General features: G+C 36.9%; 1 protein-coding gene across 2 annotated transcripts; it reads left to right on the top strand.

Annotated features, from left to right (window-relative positions):
• Positions 1–11,021: 11,021 nt before the first annotated feature.
• On the top strand, positions 11,022–15,010 carry LOC131633803 (allantoate deiminase 2). 2 transcript variants are annotated; one of them, XM_058904487.1, is made up of 12 exons: positions 11,022–11,430; positions 12,112–12,203; positions 12,495–12,598; positions 12,672–12,756; positions 12,852–12,968; positions 13,179–13,288; positions 13,368–13,473; positions 13,563–13,649; positions 13,757–13,999; positions 14,109–14,234; positions 14,336–14,497; positions 14,620–15,010. In XM_058904487.1, the coding sequence occupies exons 1-12, from the start codon at positions 11,343–11,345 to the stop codon at positions 14,737–14,739; spliced, it is 1,440 nt and encodes a 479-aa protein (XP_058760470.1). In that variant the 5' UTR covers positions 11,022–11,342; the 3' UTR covers positions 14,740–15,010. The 2 variants fall into 2 exon arrangements, with proteins under 2 accessions (XP_058760470.1, XP_058760471.1); XM_058904488.1 differs by having other exon boundaries at positions 11,024–11,430; positions 12,159–12,203.
• The last annotated feature ends 1,822 nt before the right edge of the window (positions 15,011–16,832 follow it).

Below are 16,832 nucleotides of genomic sequence, written 5' to 3'. Positions count from 1 at the left end.
GCCTAATGAATTTTTCTCTATGCCTCTCCTCCCCCCATAAAAACTGTTTAAAAATTATATTCTAATTTTAAAATGATACCGGACAGGGTCTTGAAAAAAAGAGAGAAAGTAGACTATAATCACATATAAAACAAATTTTTAGGTTACAACCCGACCACCAGTAGAGAAATGTTTATTCTTACATCTTGTCAATCTAGATTCCTAAGTCTTTAACACCTGGTTCCAAGTTTCTAGCCGTTTTAGGTTTGCTCTAATTCGAAGACCAAGATAAGTGAAAGGTGTATTGCCTATTTTACAATTTAGAATATTTGCAGCTTTTACCATCCAAGATTGAGACACATTGATCCCTAAACTGAGCTCTTTTGAAAGCTTATTCTCGAACCAGACATTAATTCAGACAACAGTAAACTTTCCTTTATGGTCCGAATATTGGACCATCTCTTCTCACTTATGATCATGGTGTCGTCTGCGTATTGCAGATGAGAGAATCGGTCTTCACCTGCCTCAAATTTGTAACCTAGATATTTTCCCATTTTAATATCCTTTTTCATCAGTAAAAACTTCTTGCTATAATTAAAAATAAGAAAGGAGAAAGAGGATCTATTTGGGTTACCCCTTAACTCGTCTTGAATGTTTTTATTAGACTTCTATTTACTAACACCGAGACTGATGATAATCTTAAGCATTCTAAAATCCACTTCCGCCATTTCTCGTAAAAGCTCATATTTCTATCACATGCACTAAAAAATTTAAATCAACATAATCTTAGGTATTACTTTCTAAATGCACCCTATGAGAGATATTGACTTTTTGAACTTTCACATTCCCATATCATTCTATGGACTCTGACCTCTAAAAATTCTCTGACCATATTTTCTTTATCCTCTTTGTCCACTTTTTTTCTTTACTCGGTGTCCGTTGGAATAGTTCCCTCAAAAAATGATCACAAATTTCCTTTTTTATCTTATAGGATTCTTCCGTCACTCTATGAAAATCATCCGAAACTTTCTATCAAAAGAAAAAAGATAAACTCTCCGGATCAGATACTAAACAAGTAGCATACAGAATGAACGGTGGGTAACAAAATCACATGAGTCGGACAAATTATGAACTTCATGTGGTGTGTGTGGGTTGTAAAGTGCAAACATTGATAAATGATGAGCAACTTTTAATTTAAGATTAACACGGTTCTGTTTTGTTTAGTACCTAGTAGATTCCAAGGTATCTTTAGAAAACGACAGCAAAATGATTCAATACAAGACAAGCCAAGTATTTGCATTCTTTCCGTCTCACAATATTAGTAACAAATGTGTTAAATTAAAATTGCAATACTTGTGATATTAATTCATTTGGCAAATGTTTGTATCCTTAATTATATTTTAAGTTTACATTTAAAATTCTTCAACTATATGAATTTCTAGTTATTGTTATTATTTGGTTTATGCACTCAAATAAAATTAAAACTATAACTATATTTAAATAATTAAAAATTGCTTAAAATTAATTTTTATTAAAATTTCAACGGTTTCTTGATGTAACTTGATAAAAAATGTGGCTTGAATAAAAAACTACTCAAGTCATCTAGAGAGAGATGTTCTCTCTTCTCTCTAGAAACCTCTCTTCAAATCTTTTAGATTTGTTGGTGGCCACTCCCCACTTTCATGGTGGCTTTCATCTACAACTCTTATGGTGGTCATCCATCCCTCTATGAAGGGTAGTTCCTCTTTTATCCAACCTCACTCTCATGCTTCTATAGAAACTAGATCCTCCATCGGATATCTCCGTTCACACTGCGAACAACCGTCAAATCGCCGCTCTCTCTGTTGATGTCGCCGCCAGCGCCATCTCAAAGCCACCTCTTTCCTCTATTTATACTCTGTTGGCTACGTTTCGCTCATCCCCAAAGCCACCGTAGATTTATTTTACATCAAAATATTCTAAGTCCACATCTTTCTTCAGCCAAGTTGTCGACTCTCATTCTGCATCCCTTTTTGTCGACTCTGGCCATTTGCCTGAGAATGGCTTTCTATGTGCCATTGTACTTTAGCTGGTCTTTTTGAATCTATCAAAAATCCTAGCTAACAAATTGCCCCACAAAATGCCTCTTTCGATTAAAAAGAGATGGAGCCATTTCGACTTTCACTATTTATCGTAATGGGATGACGTCGTCGTCATCATGACATTCTCCTAAAATGTCATTTTAGTAGGCGTGCATCCACTACCCTATTTTTTAGCTCCAACTTCCTAGGATAATCATGGCCCACAAGTAAACAACCCTTTGTCTCCATACACCAGTATCTTCCATGTGTCCTCTACGTTGGCGCCAATCGTTTCTCTTCCAACACTCAAAAGACTCCTTGTCTAAAACATATAAATACTTTGACATTTTATTTTAGTCTTTCCTCCTTTATTTATGCTAAATCATCTCTCATTCCTCTTCTCTTAACTTTTATTCTCTTAACTTTCTTCAATCCAACAATGGCATTCGTAGATCAGTCAAAAAGTCACAAGAAGAACAAGGGCTGTCTTCCTTCTGCAGATCAATTAAAGAGTCATAAGAAGAACAAGGAACCTCTCCCCTTGGTCAGCAAACTTTACACACCCTCACTATTGGAAACCAGCAGTTTATCAATGAGCCACCCTTGCACGAGGAAAAGCTCCTTATTTTTCGTTCCCAGGTGCTTCTTTCTTTTTTATTGCTGATGTTCCTCATGCTCTCATGGGTCCTGTCCTAGACCTTTCTAGATAAGTCGAACAAATTAACTAATTTTCTCCTGCCTATCATCGTACCAAACCTAAGGTGAGTGAGACAAAACCCTTAGATCTTGATTACCTGTTTCGTACCTCCAGGGTATTTTGCTCTGCCCCTTTGGTCAATGCTGACTATACCTCTTGGCTAAATAAAGTCGAAAAAGCCAAAGGTCAATTTTGGAAAGATAAGGGTTTTTTTGAATTAATTCAATTGTCGAAGGTTGGTACTTTTTATTGCCCTAATTTTATTTACAACTTATTTCTTCTCTACATGAAAGAGTTCCTACTGAGAAATACTGAGAAAGTCAATGGTAGACTAATCTGATTGTTGAAAACATACCATACTTAGAAAGAATTAACTTTCTGCAAACAAGGTTCCTTGCTACTGAGGATTCCTTTATCATGAAACTCATAATCTTCATATACCAACTTTGGTGAAGATTCAATGGTTTAGAACAAAAATCATTTCTTTCTTTGCAGATAAACATTTTTTCTCAAGCTGGATCTCTCTACATGGTTAAGTGTTCGATTAAAAAATCAATAACAGAGCCAAGCTCTTATACCAATTGAAGGTAGAGAAAAACACAAGAAAGGGGAGTTTGAATTGGGTTTTCAAAACTTTGCCCTTCTTAGAAAAATATTCGTTTAGATAAACATTAGCGCATGCAATAAATAGAAAGATGACACATTCATTTATCCTAGTTCCCTTAGAAAAGGTTAGTCATGTCCACCCGCCAAGGTGATTTTACCTTAGAAAATGACTTAATCCACCAATCATATAAATGATTACAATTGCACGGGCCAACTGCCGGTGGCTAACAACAAAATATTGATCAACCCTATTAGTGATCTCTTAAGAATTCTGACCCAACTGGTCCCCTAAAGAAGACTTTCCCAAAACAAGTTGATCAACCTGTTAGTGATCACTTAAGAATTATGATCCACCTGGTCCCTTAAGAGATATAACGATCAACGACTCCTTTAAGAATTCTGACCCAACTGGACCCTTAAAGAAGATTTCCCACGATGACCATCAGTCACCGTCTTCTTGAGTATACAAACTAAGACTAGTCACTCAAGGAACAGACAATAAAAATTTATTAACATTGTGTTTACAAGATTGCTTCTTAAATGCAGATTACACAAACGTTTAAGTACAAGCAATACAAAAGTGTTGAGCAAGATATAAGCAACAACTCCTTGATTTTTACAAGATTCTACAAAGATGTTTATGATAAATGTTGAGTTTCATTTTGTAGTAATCTTAATCTTCATTTATAGACTTTAGAGAAAGAGACATTGAGAAAATAAAAGAGTATTTTTATCATAAGCCAAAGGTTACTTTCCAACGGATATAAGTGTAGATGTTGGATGTATGAACACGTTACTTCCTTAGCCAGTAGCTTGTAGTTTTGACGTGGTGGCATGAAAGGCAACTTTTGAATAGTCATTTTGAAACGACAATCATTTTGAAACAAATGGAGCGACTTTTTTAATCACTCAATATTATAAATTTTATTACCAAAAAAATATGTATAAATTTTTCACCTTTGAATATCATATCACTTATATAAAATCATAAGCATAAAAATATAAATTATTAATAAAATCTCTTCCTTCCTCTCATCCTCTCCCCTCCCTTCTTTTGAACCAACATATATAAAATGAAAAATAATCTCTCACCTCCTCACCCCTTTTCGTCCCTCCATTAAAATCCCTCTCCTCCCTCTTATTTAAACCAAACAGACCCCTACAGATGGAGGAGAGGTGAATCTTAATGAAGGAGTTATTCACGAGCCTCAACAGATGACACATTGGATCTAGAACTGGCTTTCTCCTTTTTGAACTTATTTTAAGTCATTCTCACAAGACTCATCAACTGCAAATTAAAAAGTAAAAGTTAGTAAGAGGTAAATGTGAAAACAAAGCACGAGAAATAAAATAGACTAAATATGACGTTCTCTTTATCAAAATCGACAGTAGAGACATGGGTTAAAGTATCATTGTAAAGATCGTTCATAATGGTCTTTTAAATTTTCTCATTCACAAAGCGGACCATGTCATATATATGAACCAAATCCTAGACGCGGGAAACATAATCGCAATTCCACTCACAAAATTCCCTATCCTCCCATGTGATTCCCTTTCGATCTATCAAGTAATAGTCAAGTGACCAACATTGACAAAAACAAGGTTGGCAAAAATATGAAGTCCCCCTTCAGCCTCTAAGGCAGTGTGGTGGAAAAACTCATCTTAGGCCACTTCAATCATAAGCCAGATGACGAAGTACCAATATTAAAAGTGTTTAAGGGAGTCTATAAAGGCCTCTAAGAATTTAGGCGATTGATTAAAAGAGAAGAGTCACTGAGAATTGTTGGGCTTGGTAGCTTCTCAAATTAAAGAAGTAAATATTGAAGAAAATAATATTGTGTTTCAAAATTCACAAATAGGTACATAGAAGGCGAAAGACCTAAATGTAGGTCTAATTTATTATGCATTAATTGAGAAGGTGTCACTACCAACTAATTAAGGTTATTTTCGTTTAAAGACTTGAGGAGGTTCAAAACCCGTCCCCATATAGAAATTATCATAAGGTAGAAAAGAGCATGGATCCAAGTATCGATTTCATATGTTATCCTTGATTGTAGGAATGTCTATGACCCAATATTTAGAGTTCCCAACTTTTGTGAAGGGTCGAAGGGATATAGATCGTTCAGTTTAAAAATAAATGATTGGCATTTCCCGTCACTTGGAATTTAATAGTCCTACTTATCTTTTGTTGGGGAGTCTGGAGAGCGTCGAAAGTCTCAATGATCTAATCAATCTTTGACATCACATATTTACCAAAAACCTTAAGAGAATGAGAGTATAAATCATTGCTCATATATACCGAACATTTCTTCATTTTTATTTCTGTTGAAAAGATCAAAGAATTTATTTCTGTTGTGAAAAACGATGTCAAGAACAAAGTATAATACAAGGGAATTAGGGAGGAGAAGAAGTACACAAGGAATTGGTTATAACTGCTATTCTTTTACTTTGTCTTAAAACAAGATTACAAGTTTACAAGAATAACAAATAACCTCTCTCACCCTAAATTAGGATTTGCAGCTTAGCAATGATGAGAGACTAGTATTCTATTTATAATAAAACCTAACATACTAACTAATGAGCTTTTTCAGCAAGGCCCATTACACAAGCCAACTTAATAAACAATCTAACTTAACAAATTAGGGTTCAAACACTAAAACCTAATTTAACATGCTAACAACCCTAGCATCTTCGACATCTGCATGCTAGACCCATCTTCGACTACAGCATGCGCACTTCGACACCAGCATGTGAACAACCTTCGACTTCATGCTTAACTCTGTCGAACTGTCGAACCAAGAAGCTACCCTTCAAACATACTAGAGTTCGATCCAATATATCACAAATCTCCACCTTGGATCTAACTCTACTACATCAAGGGAACAAACTAGCTTTCTTCATGCAGCTTTATCAACTGCATACAGTGGAAAAACTTGCAACTCGGCAATGTCTTGGTGATCATATCAGCAGCATTGTCTTCAGTCGAAACCTTCAGCACTTGGACTTCTCCACGCTCGATTACTCCTCTGACAAAATGCAGCCTCACATCAATGTGCTTAGTTCACTCATGATAGGCTGAATTCTTCGACAGGTGTATTGCACTTTGACTATCACATTTAACAGTGATACCTCGACCTTGAAGTTTCAGCTCCTTCGCAAAACCTTCAAGCCACAATGCTTCTTTCACAGCTTCAGTTAGGGCAATATACTCCGCTTCAGTGGTTGATAGAGCAACAACCTTCTGAAGTGTTGCTTTCCAACTAATTGCAGTGCCAAACATAGTGAAAACATATCCAGAAATAGATTTTCTGGAATCCATACAACCTGCATAATCAGAGTCGACATATCCTTCTATTACTGCTTTACTATCTTCACCCAAGGCTCCACCATAAATTAGGACTCTATTCAGAGACCCATTTATGTACCTTAAAATCCACTTCAATGCTTGCAAGTGAGCCTTTCCAGGGTTCGCCATGTACCTGCTTACAAGACTTACTGCATATACTATGTCGGGTCTAGTACAGACCATAACATACATCAAAGAACCAACTATATTAGAATATGGGATGCTATTCATATAGGCTCTTTCAACATCAGTACTGGGACACTGATCAATACTCATCTTGAATTGAGGGTTTGTTGGAGTCACAACTGACTTCGAATTTGACATACCAAACTTTTCGAGAATCTTTCGTAGATATGCCTCTTGAGATAAGCATAACTTTGACTTCTTTCTATCTCTTTGAATATCAATTCCAAGAATCCTGGAAACAGCTCCCAGATCCTTCATATCGAACTCCTTATTGAGTTCAACCTTCACCCTCGTCACATCTTCAACATTGTTGCTTGCTATGAGAATATCATCCACATAAAGCAACAAAATAACAAATGAATTACCAGGTCGAAATCTGAAGTAAACGCAGTGGTCGAACTGACTTCTAATGAAACTTATGCGTGCCATGAACTTGTCGAATCTCCTATTCCACTGTTGAGGAGATTGTTTCAGCCCATACAAAGATCTATTTAACTTGCACACATAATCTTCCTTCCCCTTTTCGACACACCCTTCAGGTTGCCTCATCAGGATCGTTTCATCTAGATCACCATACAAGAACGCAGTCTTCACATCCATCTGTTCCAGTTCAAGATTGAACTGTGCCACCATGGCAAGCAACATTCGAATGGACCTATGTTTCACAACAGGAGAAAACACATCATTGAAGTCGACACATTCTTTCTGAGAGAAACCCCTTGCAACTAACATTGCCTTGTATCTTTTCGACGTCACTCCTTCAATTCCTTCCTTAACTTTGAAAATCCATTTATAGCTGACTAACCTTGCCCCAGCAGGTTTCTTGATCAGTTCCCAAGTATGATTATCATGAAGAGATTTCATCTCATCATCCATGGCCTTCAGCCATTCAGTCTTATTTCGACTCCTCATAACTTCCTTGTAGTCTCTAGGTTCTTCGTCTAGAACCTCACTTGCAGAGATTAAGGCATAAGCTATAAGATCTGCATACCCAAGTCTCTGAGGTGCCTTGATGACTCTTCTCGACCTATCTCTCGACAATAGGTAGTCATTGTCAATTTCCTCAACTTCCTCAGCATCTTCTGCTTCTTCGACTTCATCAGGGATATGCAATTCAGCATCAACATGCTCTACCTCAACAGGAATCTCTACCTGTTCTAGCTCTTCGTCAGATGTTTCTGTACTTCGACTAACATCATCAATTTTCTTAAAAGCCATTTCAGCTTCATTGAAAACTACATCTCGACTGGTGATACACCTCCTGTGACCTGGCTCTAGGCACCATAGCCTATAAGCTTTGACTCCTTCAGGGTATCCCATGAACATGCATTTCAGAGCTCTAGGTTCGATCTTGTCTTGCCTAATGTGAGCATAGGTTACGCAGCCAAATACTCTTAGTTTGTCGAGATCTGGTGGATGTCCCGACCAAACTTCTTCAGGTGTCTTCATATCTAACGTTGTCGAAGTACATCTGTTTATCAGATATGTTGCTGTCGAAACAGCCTCAGCCCAGAACACCTTCTTTAGTCCAGCACTAGTCAACATGCATCTGACTCTCTCCAAAATAGTTCGATTAAACCTTTCAGCCAAACCATTTTGCTGTGGAGTACCTGCAGTAGTTCTGTGCCTTGCAATACCAGAGGCAACACAAAAACTGTCGAATGCCTCATTGCAAAATTCAAGACCATTGTCGGTTCTCAACCTCTTGACCTTTCTGCCAGTCTGATTTTCAACTAGAGTCTTCCAACTTTTGAAATTCTCAAAAGTTTCATCCTTAGTCTTCTGGATGAATACCTATAATTTTCTGGAATAATCATCTACTATGGATAGAAAATACCTTGCTTCTGAATGTGATGGACACCTTGCAGGCCCCCAAAGATCAGCATGGATGTAATCAAGGGATCCATCTGTTCTTTGTTTGCCTTTGTTGAACTTCACTCTGCAAGATTTTCCAAGTACACAGGGTTCACAAAACTTCAGCTTTTCGAATTTGTCTCCACCAAGCAGATTTTGTTTCCCTAATTCAACCCGACCCCTTTCACTGACATGGCCCAATCTCATGTGCCATATTTCTGTCTTCGACAAAGGTTTCATGGATGCAACATTTGTCGAACCACTTACAACTTCAGCCTTAAGGGTATTCAAGCCTTGTTTCTTCACGCCTCTCAAGACTTCCTTCGAACCCTTCATGACTCTTAGGATACTTTTCTTTCCTTGGAAAACATATCCTTTCTTGTCGAATTCACCAAGAGAAAGTAGATTTCTCTTCAAATCAGGAACATACCTGACTTCGGTCAACAACCTTATTGACTCATCATGGAGCTTGAAGCTCACAGATCCAACACCTGCAATCTTGCAAGCCTTGTTGTTTCCTAGTAATACTGATCCACCATCTTGATCACATAATTCCTCGAACAAGTCTTTGTTTGGAGTCATGTGCCAAGTGCAACCTGAATCCATAATCCACTCCTTCCTAGAGTCACTGCTTGAAACCACAAGAACATCAGATGATTCGAAATCATCTTGAACAATGGCAGCGTTGCCATTATCCTTACCTCCATGATCTTTCAGGCGTTCAGGGCACACCTTTCTTGTGTGACCCTCCTTCTTACAATGATAGCATTGAATGCCAGATGCTTCGCCACTATAAGACTTCGACTGGCTTTTGCCTGTCTTCTTGTCAAACTTACCATCCTTTCGTAAGAGTTTTCCTTTAACGGCCAAACCTTCACCAACAGTCGAAGGTTTATGCTCTTTTCGTTCATTCAAGTCCTTAGAATACAAGGCTGATTGAACTTCTTCAAACGTCGGGGACTCCCTTCCATACAAGAGAGTTTCTTTGAAGTGAGCATGTGATCAAGGCAAAGAACACAATAGTAACATCGCTTGATCTTCATCATCGATCTTCACATCAATATTTTCAAGATCAAGAATCAGCTTGTTGAACATATCCAACTGCTCAGCCAACACTTTGTCTTCAATCATCTTGAATGAATACAAAGCTTGCTTCAGGTAGAGTCGATTTACCAGCGATTTGGTCATGTACAAACTTTCAAGTTTCACCCATAACCCTGATGCCGTCGTCTCCTTTGATACCTGCCGGAGAACCTTATCACCAAGGCTCAACAAAATTGCGCTGTGTGCTTTCTCGATCATATTCGTCTTCTCCGCTGCCGTTAATGCAGCATTCATGGCTGCCTCTCCCTTCAACGCTTCCAAGCAACCCTGCTGAACCAGTAGGACTTTCATCTTCAAGCGCCACAGACCGAAATCATTCACTCTGGTGAACTTTTCAATCTCATACTTTGTTGAAGGCATCTTCTCCACGCTCACCGCACCAATTTGTTGTGAAAAACGATGTCAAGAACAAAGTATAATACAAGGGAATTAGGGAGGAGAAGAAGTACACAAGGAATTGGTTATAACTGCTATTCTTTTACTTTCTCTTAAAACAAGATTACAAGTTTACAAGAATAACAAATAACCTCTCTCACCCTAAATTAGGATTTGCAGCTTAGCAATGATGAGAGACTAGTATGCTATTTATAATAAAACCTAACATACTAACTAATGGGCTTTTTCAGCAAGGCCCATTACACAAGCCAACTTAATAAACAAGCTAACTTAACAAATTAAGGTTTAAACACTAAAACTTAATTTAACATGCTAACAACCCTAGCATCTTCGACATCTGCATGCTAGACCCATCTTCGACTACAGCATGCACACTTCGACACCAGCATGTGAACAACCTTCGACTTCATGCTTAACTCTTTCGAACTGTCGAACCAAGAAGCTACCATTCGAACATACTAGAGTTCGATGCAATATCTCACAATTCCCTCCCCAAAAAATTCAAAAATTGAAACAAAATGAGAATTATGAGGAAGAATCTAGTCTACCCTTCCACCAATGTATGTCATGATTTTTTAAAATATGTGTCAATTAATCATCCACTATGTGATTAGTGTCCTATTGTCTCTACTACAAGGTCGACTACCTGTCCAAGTAGAAAAACACGCCACTCTTTACTCCTTTCTGGATCTGTCCAATCCCTTCTTCTCATATGACGTCCCATCCCATACTAAACTAAATTAGTGTTAATGTTAAACATATAAATGTGATGTTTATTAAGTATTTTTTGGATCGAATCTTTGAATCTGAATGATGTCAAATCCATGCAGAGATACAAAAACAAAAGCAAGTAACACAGAACCACTCGCTTCATAGGGTCCCGCATATTGCCTGCTCATGCTCGTGCATGTCACGAGTCTCTACTACCAATAGCATAGTAGCCGCCACCTCCACCACATGCTCTCTTTCTTATATTCCTAACTCTTTGGTTCGGTCCCTTGAGATTGGAAAGAGAGAACTCGTAACTCATCAGTTACGATTTTGCTTCCTTTCTTCTCTCTCTCTTCCTCCCTCCTATCTATCCACACCATAGCCACACAAACACAAAGACACTATGACTTACACTTTCACTTTCTTCTATTCTTGCATCTTCTTTTTCTATCTCCTTCTATCAACTCCTTCACGTGCTTCTTTGTTATCTGGTAATTTTCCATTTTCTTCTTTTCTTTCATTTCTTAATACATGATGATGATAATAATAATAATAATATCAGAAAAAGTATTAAAGTAAAAACCTGAATATTATTGAAGTTGTTTGTTTGGTTTTGTATTGATTCTTGGAATCTTGGTTGATGAAATGTAAAGATACCCTTTTAAGGATTCAGATTCCTTTTCCATGATGTTAGCAAAAAAATATCATTTTGTCTTCTCTCTCTTAGGTTTTGATGTACCAGAAGCATCTCAACTCAACTAAAGCCTGGAAAAAAGGCATACCCGAATCAGCAAACGCCACCTCAGCTTGTTTCATGGCTATGATGACCTCTGAGCATGCTGAGGAAAATGAAAAGGGTCTTTCTTTTATGAAATATTCATGTGGGCCATTTGTTGACTCTTCTGGGCTTATGTTGAGTGTGCTTTTGTTAAGTCTGAGGCTGACACTTGATGAAACATGGAAGATTCTGTTGAAATATCATAAAAAATTAGAATAATTGTGTTTTGTTTGTGTGTTTCTTGTTAGTTATATGTGGTGGATAAGAAACTTCGTTGTGTGTATTGGATTAATTTAATTTGGAAAGAGGTGATAAGAGCTTAAAACAGAAGCAGAAATTAGCCTTTTCAGTTTTTGTGGTTGGATATGCTAAATGCTTACTTGAAAATGGTTAGGAATTGAAACTGGAGATTTAGAAAAAAGGGGTGATTTGTTTCCGCAGATTCTAAGAGACGAGGCGGTGGCAAGACTTGTTGAGCTTGGAAAGGTAAATAACCTTATCAACTCAGCTTTACTTCTGATAATTTTCCATTAATATTTCTATTCTGGTTTAAATTGATATAAACTGTATATGAAAGATTCTTGAAGTGATCTCTAACAGTGTCAATCTAGTCATCACATTGTTGGTATTCCTAAATGATACTTGACATTGTGAAATTTTGTTCAATGTTGATATGCAACATTACACTATGCAGAAAAGGCTAAAATCCAGTGGCTGGTGTACTACTGAATTGTTTGTTTTTAGATGTTATTAATATTGTTGGTGTTGAATGAACAGGTTAGTGATGCTAGTGGCTATCTAGAGAGGACATTTTTGAGTCCTGCAACGATGAGGGCGATTGAACTTATTCAAACATGGATGGAAGATGCTGGTTTGAGAACGTTAGCCTTCTAAATTCTTTAACTCTTAATAGTTTCTCTTAAAGGTTAACTAATGTATATATGTTATTTCCAGTTGGGTGGACCAGATGGGAAATGTGCACGGTAGAGTCGAGGGTGCAAATGCAAATACAGAAGCTTTATTGATTGGATCTCACATGGTGAGAAAATGAACTATTTCTTGATAGTTAATGGTAAATTTGAGTGAGAATTCATTGTTCGAATCACTGACTATGATGATACTTATTTTGGTCAGGACACTGTTGTTGATGCTGGTAAATTTGATGGATCACTAGGAATAGTCTCTGCAATATCTGCATTAAAGGTTATGCATGTCAATGGAAAGCTGCAAAGTCTAAGGCGTCCTGTTGAGGTTAGTCAAGTAACTGACTGATATATTCTGATGCATGGTTACCAGTATTTTACAACGCGAGTCGTTTCTCAATTCGATACTAAATTGATTCTAAATTGATTCGATACTAAATTGAATCGAAACAGTAAAAATCTCTAGCATGTGTCTTTTTGGATGGGCATGAATGTTATCTTGAAAGCTGATTCATTCTAATGTCATCTAATCGTGCAGGTGATTGCATTTTGTGATGAAGAGGGTGTGAGATTTCAAACTACTTTCTTAGGAAGCGGGGCTATAGCTGGTATTTTACCTGCTACGACATTGGGGATAACTGATAAGAGGTATCAACTTTGAACTTTCTGGTTATGAGTATTGCAAAATTTCGTGTAAGAAATCTATTTACGTATAGACGCCTTTCAGGAATGTAACGATAAAAGAGGTTCTTAAAGAGAACTCAATAGAAACCGCGGAGGAAATGTTTTCACAGCTCAAGTATGATCCAAAATCCGTTTGGGGTTATGTCGAGGTATAACGAGCATTTGCGTTATTCGTTTATCATGCTGTTTGGCTCAATAATTTCACAAACATAGCTAACCTGTTTCTTATGTCCTGCAGCTTCACATTGAGCAGGGTCCTGTGCTAGAACAAGTTGGTTTCCCACTTGGTGTCGTTAAAGGCATAGCTGGACAGACACGATTGAAAGTAAAAAAATAGTTTCATCGTGTTTGAGCAATTTGAAAATATTCTGTTTAATTGGTATACGAAAAATGAACTGAAAGATGATTTTAATGATAAGCTATTTTGTGCAGGTTACGGTTAAAGGCTCACAAGGTCATGCTGGAACTGTCCCAATGTCAATGCGCCAAGATCCTATGGTGGCCGCTGCTGAACAAATTGTACTTATGGAAAGCCTCTGCAAACATCCCGAAGAGTACCTTTCTTTTGATGGTCATTGCAGCGATTCATCGATAAAATCACTTTCAAGTTCACTTGTTTGTACTGTTGGTGAAATATCAACATGGCCAAGTGCTAGTAATGTCATTCCAGGCCAGGCAAGCGATGAATTTCCAAAATGTTGTTGCCCTGGTGATCTTCAAGTGGACATGTTTTTTTGTTCCTTAATTTTGAATACTATGATGATAACATCATGATTTGTTGCAGGTTACATATACAGTCGATATACGAGCAATTGATGATCTCGGACGTGAGGCTGTTATCTACGATTTATCCAATCGTATTTACCAGATATGTGACAAGCGTTCGGTTTCCTGCCTTATTGAACACAAGGTATGTTGTCAAGTTCAACCCAACATATTCTTAAGCTTAAAACACACAACTTCGTTTTCTGAATTGTATATCAATAATCGTCTTTTCTGTGTTCCTCGCAGCATGATGCAGGTGCTGTGATTTGTGATTCTGAACTAACCTCACAGCTGAAGTCTGCAGCTTATTCTGCACTCAAGAGAATGGAGGGTGACATTCAAGATGAAGTACCTACATTAATGAGTGGAGCAGGGCATGATGCCATGGCAATGTCTCGCTTAACAAAGGTTTTACATCCTTATCTTCGAGCCTTACTGTTTTTTTTCTAGACCGAAAAATGTTATTAGTTGCTATGTTAGTATTTTCCGGTTCATATGTAGAATATGACAATGAATGAGGATTTGAACAGGTGGGAATGCTATTTGTGCGCTGTCGCGGAGGCATAAGTCACTCTCCACAAGAGGATGTGCTAGACGATGATATTTGGGCGGCCGGTTTAGCAACCTTATCATTTCTGGAAAATCTGTGATGACCAATTAAACCAAAAATATGTATATATTGTGTTTGTAGCATGTAAGTATAGGTTAGTTTATTGAGCTCATTCATTTCCTGAACTTGTTATAGTTGTGTTATTAAATTATCCTCATGTCAAGAGGAGGCCTCCAAGTTTGTAACAATTGAAGTTGTTGCAAATTTTGATGTGAAAAATCAATTCTTCCATGACCATACATGAGTGGTCATAGTTTCAAATGTATTTGATAAATTGATGAAGAAGGAATATAAAGGCCATTTTATTCATACTTACATTTGTCAAAGTAGCATGTATATGTCAAGACTGTTATGTAATTATTGGTAGGGGTATTTGAATTTGAATATATAGTTTAGTTAAGGGTTTGTTCAATAAGTGCTTATGGAAGTGTTATTTTCATTTTAGATTGAAATGTTTATTTTTGTTATTGTTGTGACTCTAAATTTGTAGGTAATTCACTTTTATTATATTGAAGAATATCAATTAATTTAGTCTCTATCAAAATATATTTTTAATATACATCCATCAACACTATTGAAGACCAATTATTGACTTTCATTGGACATTTGAAGATGACATGTTAATCAAACTCTTCAAATAAGGAAACATGACAAAGAAACTTTAGAAATGAGGCGAAATATTATATTTATGAATATTATAGTGTTAGTTTTCGGTTTTGAAAATTAAATTTTTCCACAGAGAAAAATTATCGGGATAAGTCGCGTACTAGGTCGCTTTCCTTAAAACGTTTTGCCGTAGTGTCAATAATTACGCAAAGTAGTTGAGTTTCGACGACGTCTCCAAGATAAAACAACTCGTTTAAAATAGTTACGATTATTATTTGCACAGTAATGAATCATTCAAGAGATACACCTTCAGATGGTGTTTAAACCACTCACAGTATATGGAATTAATTCAATCTAAAGAAAAGGAAATATTTTTCGATGAAGAGAGATAGAGAGAATAATGAGAGATTTCAGAAAAATATAGAAATATGATGTAATTTGTAAATGAAGCCGTTGAACCATATTTATTTGAGAAAAAACTCAACCAAGTAAAACAAAATTCGTGAAAAAATTGGTTGAAAAAATAGAGGAAGTGGGAAAAGAACAAGTCATTATGTTGCTGGAATTCTGGACATAAAGTCTGTGGCTACCGCTGTGGCCTCATGACGAACGCCATGAGTTCAATTGTGGCCTACGTGACCGTTGAAGGGGTCATGGCGAACGGTCACGAATTTCTTTATATTAATTATAACATTTTCTCCTTTGAGACTTCCTTGTCATTGAATACTTTATTGTTTCTTGATTTCCATATGTTCCAACTTCCAAATATATGAAAACCACATTATATTTAATTTGTTGGAATAAAGTCTTCCAAGTTGATCAAGATGAGCCACACATTCTCTATATGGAATATTGTGGATATTCTGAGCCAGCTACTAACAGTATACCATATACCTGCAAAAATGGGACACTAAAAAAGTATGTGAGATATAGTTCCCACTATTCTGCACCCGCCAACACACAATTTTGAAACCCCTCTTCTAGCTAGATTTTATTTAATTGGCAACCTATCATGGAGAATCCTTCATACGAGACACGATACTTTCGGAGGTACTGCTTTGTGTCAAGCTTTTGATCAATACCTATTAGGTTGAAGCCTTTTTTCTAACAGTGTGTCTGAATAACTCTCTTTAAATAATATTGATCTCTAGATACATTGCAACATATGTCTAAGTTACAGATTGTTCTCCCCCATCATGAAGTCTTTCCTTCGCCTCTCCTCAAAACAATGTCAGACTCGTATTATCTATAAGCCAACGCTCTATAACACAACTTCCTCCTTTCAAATCTGATTTTTCATTCCCATTTACCCAATAGGACTTCATTAAAAACCCTCAAGTTTTTTATTCCATGTCCTCCCTCATCTATAGGCCTGTAAATCTTATCCAATTTATTTTTCTCCTATCCTCTCTCCCACCCCAAAAGAATTGTTTGAACATAGATTCAAGTTTAGAGATGATATCTGAAAAGCTTTGAAAAAGAATACAGACTAGGATGGAATAGCTGATAGGCCATATTTTAACAATA

The sequence above is a fragment of the Vicia villosa genome, unplaced genomic scaffold (genome assembly GCF_029867415.1).
Source record: "Vicia villosa cultivar HV-30 ecotype Madison, WI unplaced genomic scaffold, Vvil1.0 ctg.001178F_1_1, whole genome shotgun sequence".
NCBI classification, from domain to species: Eukaryota; Viridiplantae; Streptophyta; class Magnoliopsida; order Fabales; family Fabaceae; genus Vicia; species Vicia villosa.
This window is presented reverse-complemented; position numbering and strand designations above follow the sequence as displayed.

Coding starts and splice junctions, on each gene's coding strand:
- LOC131633803 (XM_058904487.1), top strand. CDS start 11,343: ATGACTTACACTTTCACTTTCTTCTATTCTTGCATCTTCTTTTTCTAT. Junction 12,599..12,671: donor GAAGATGCTGGTTTGAGAAC/GTTAGCCTTCTA, acceptor TGTTATTTCCAG/TTGGGTGGACCAGATGGGAA. Junction 14,498..14,619: donor CAATGTCTCGCTTAACAAAG/GTTTTACATCCT, acceptor GGATTTGAACAG/GTGGGAATGCTATTTGTGCG.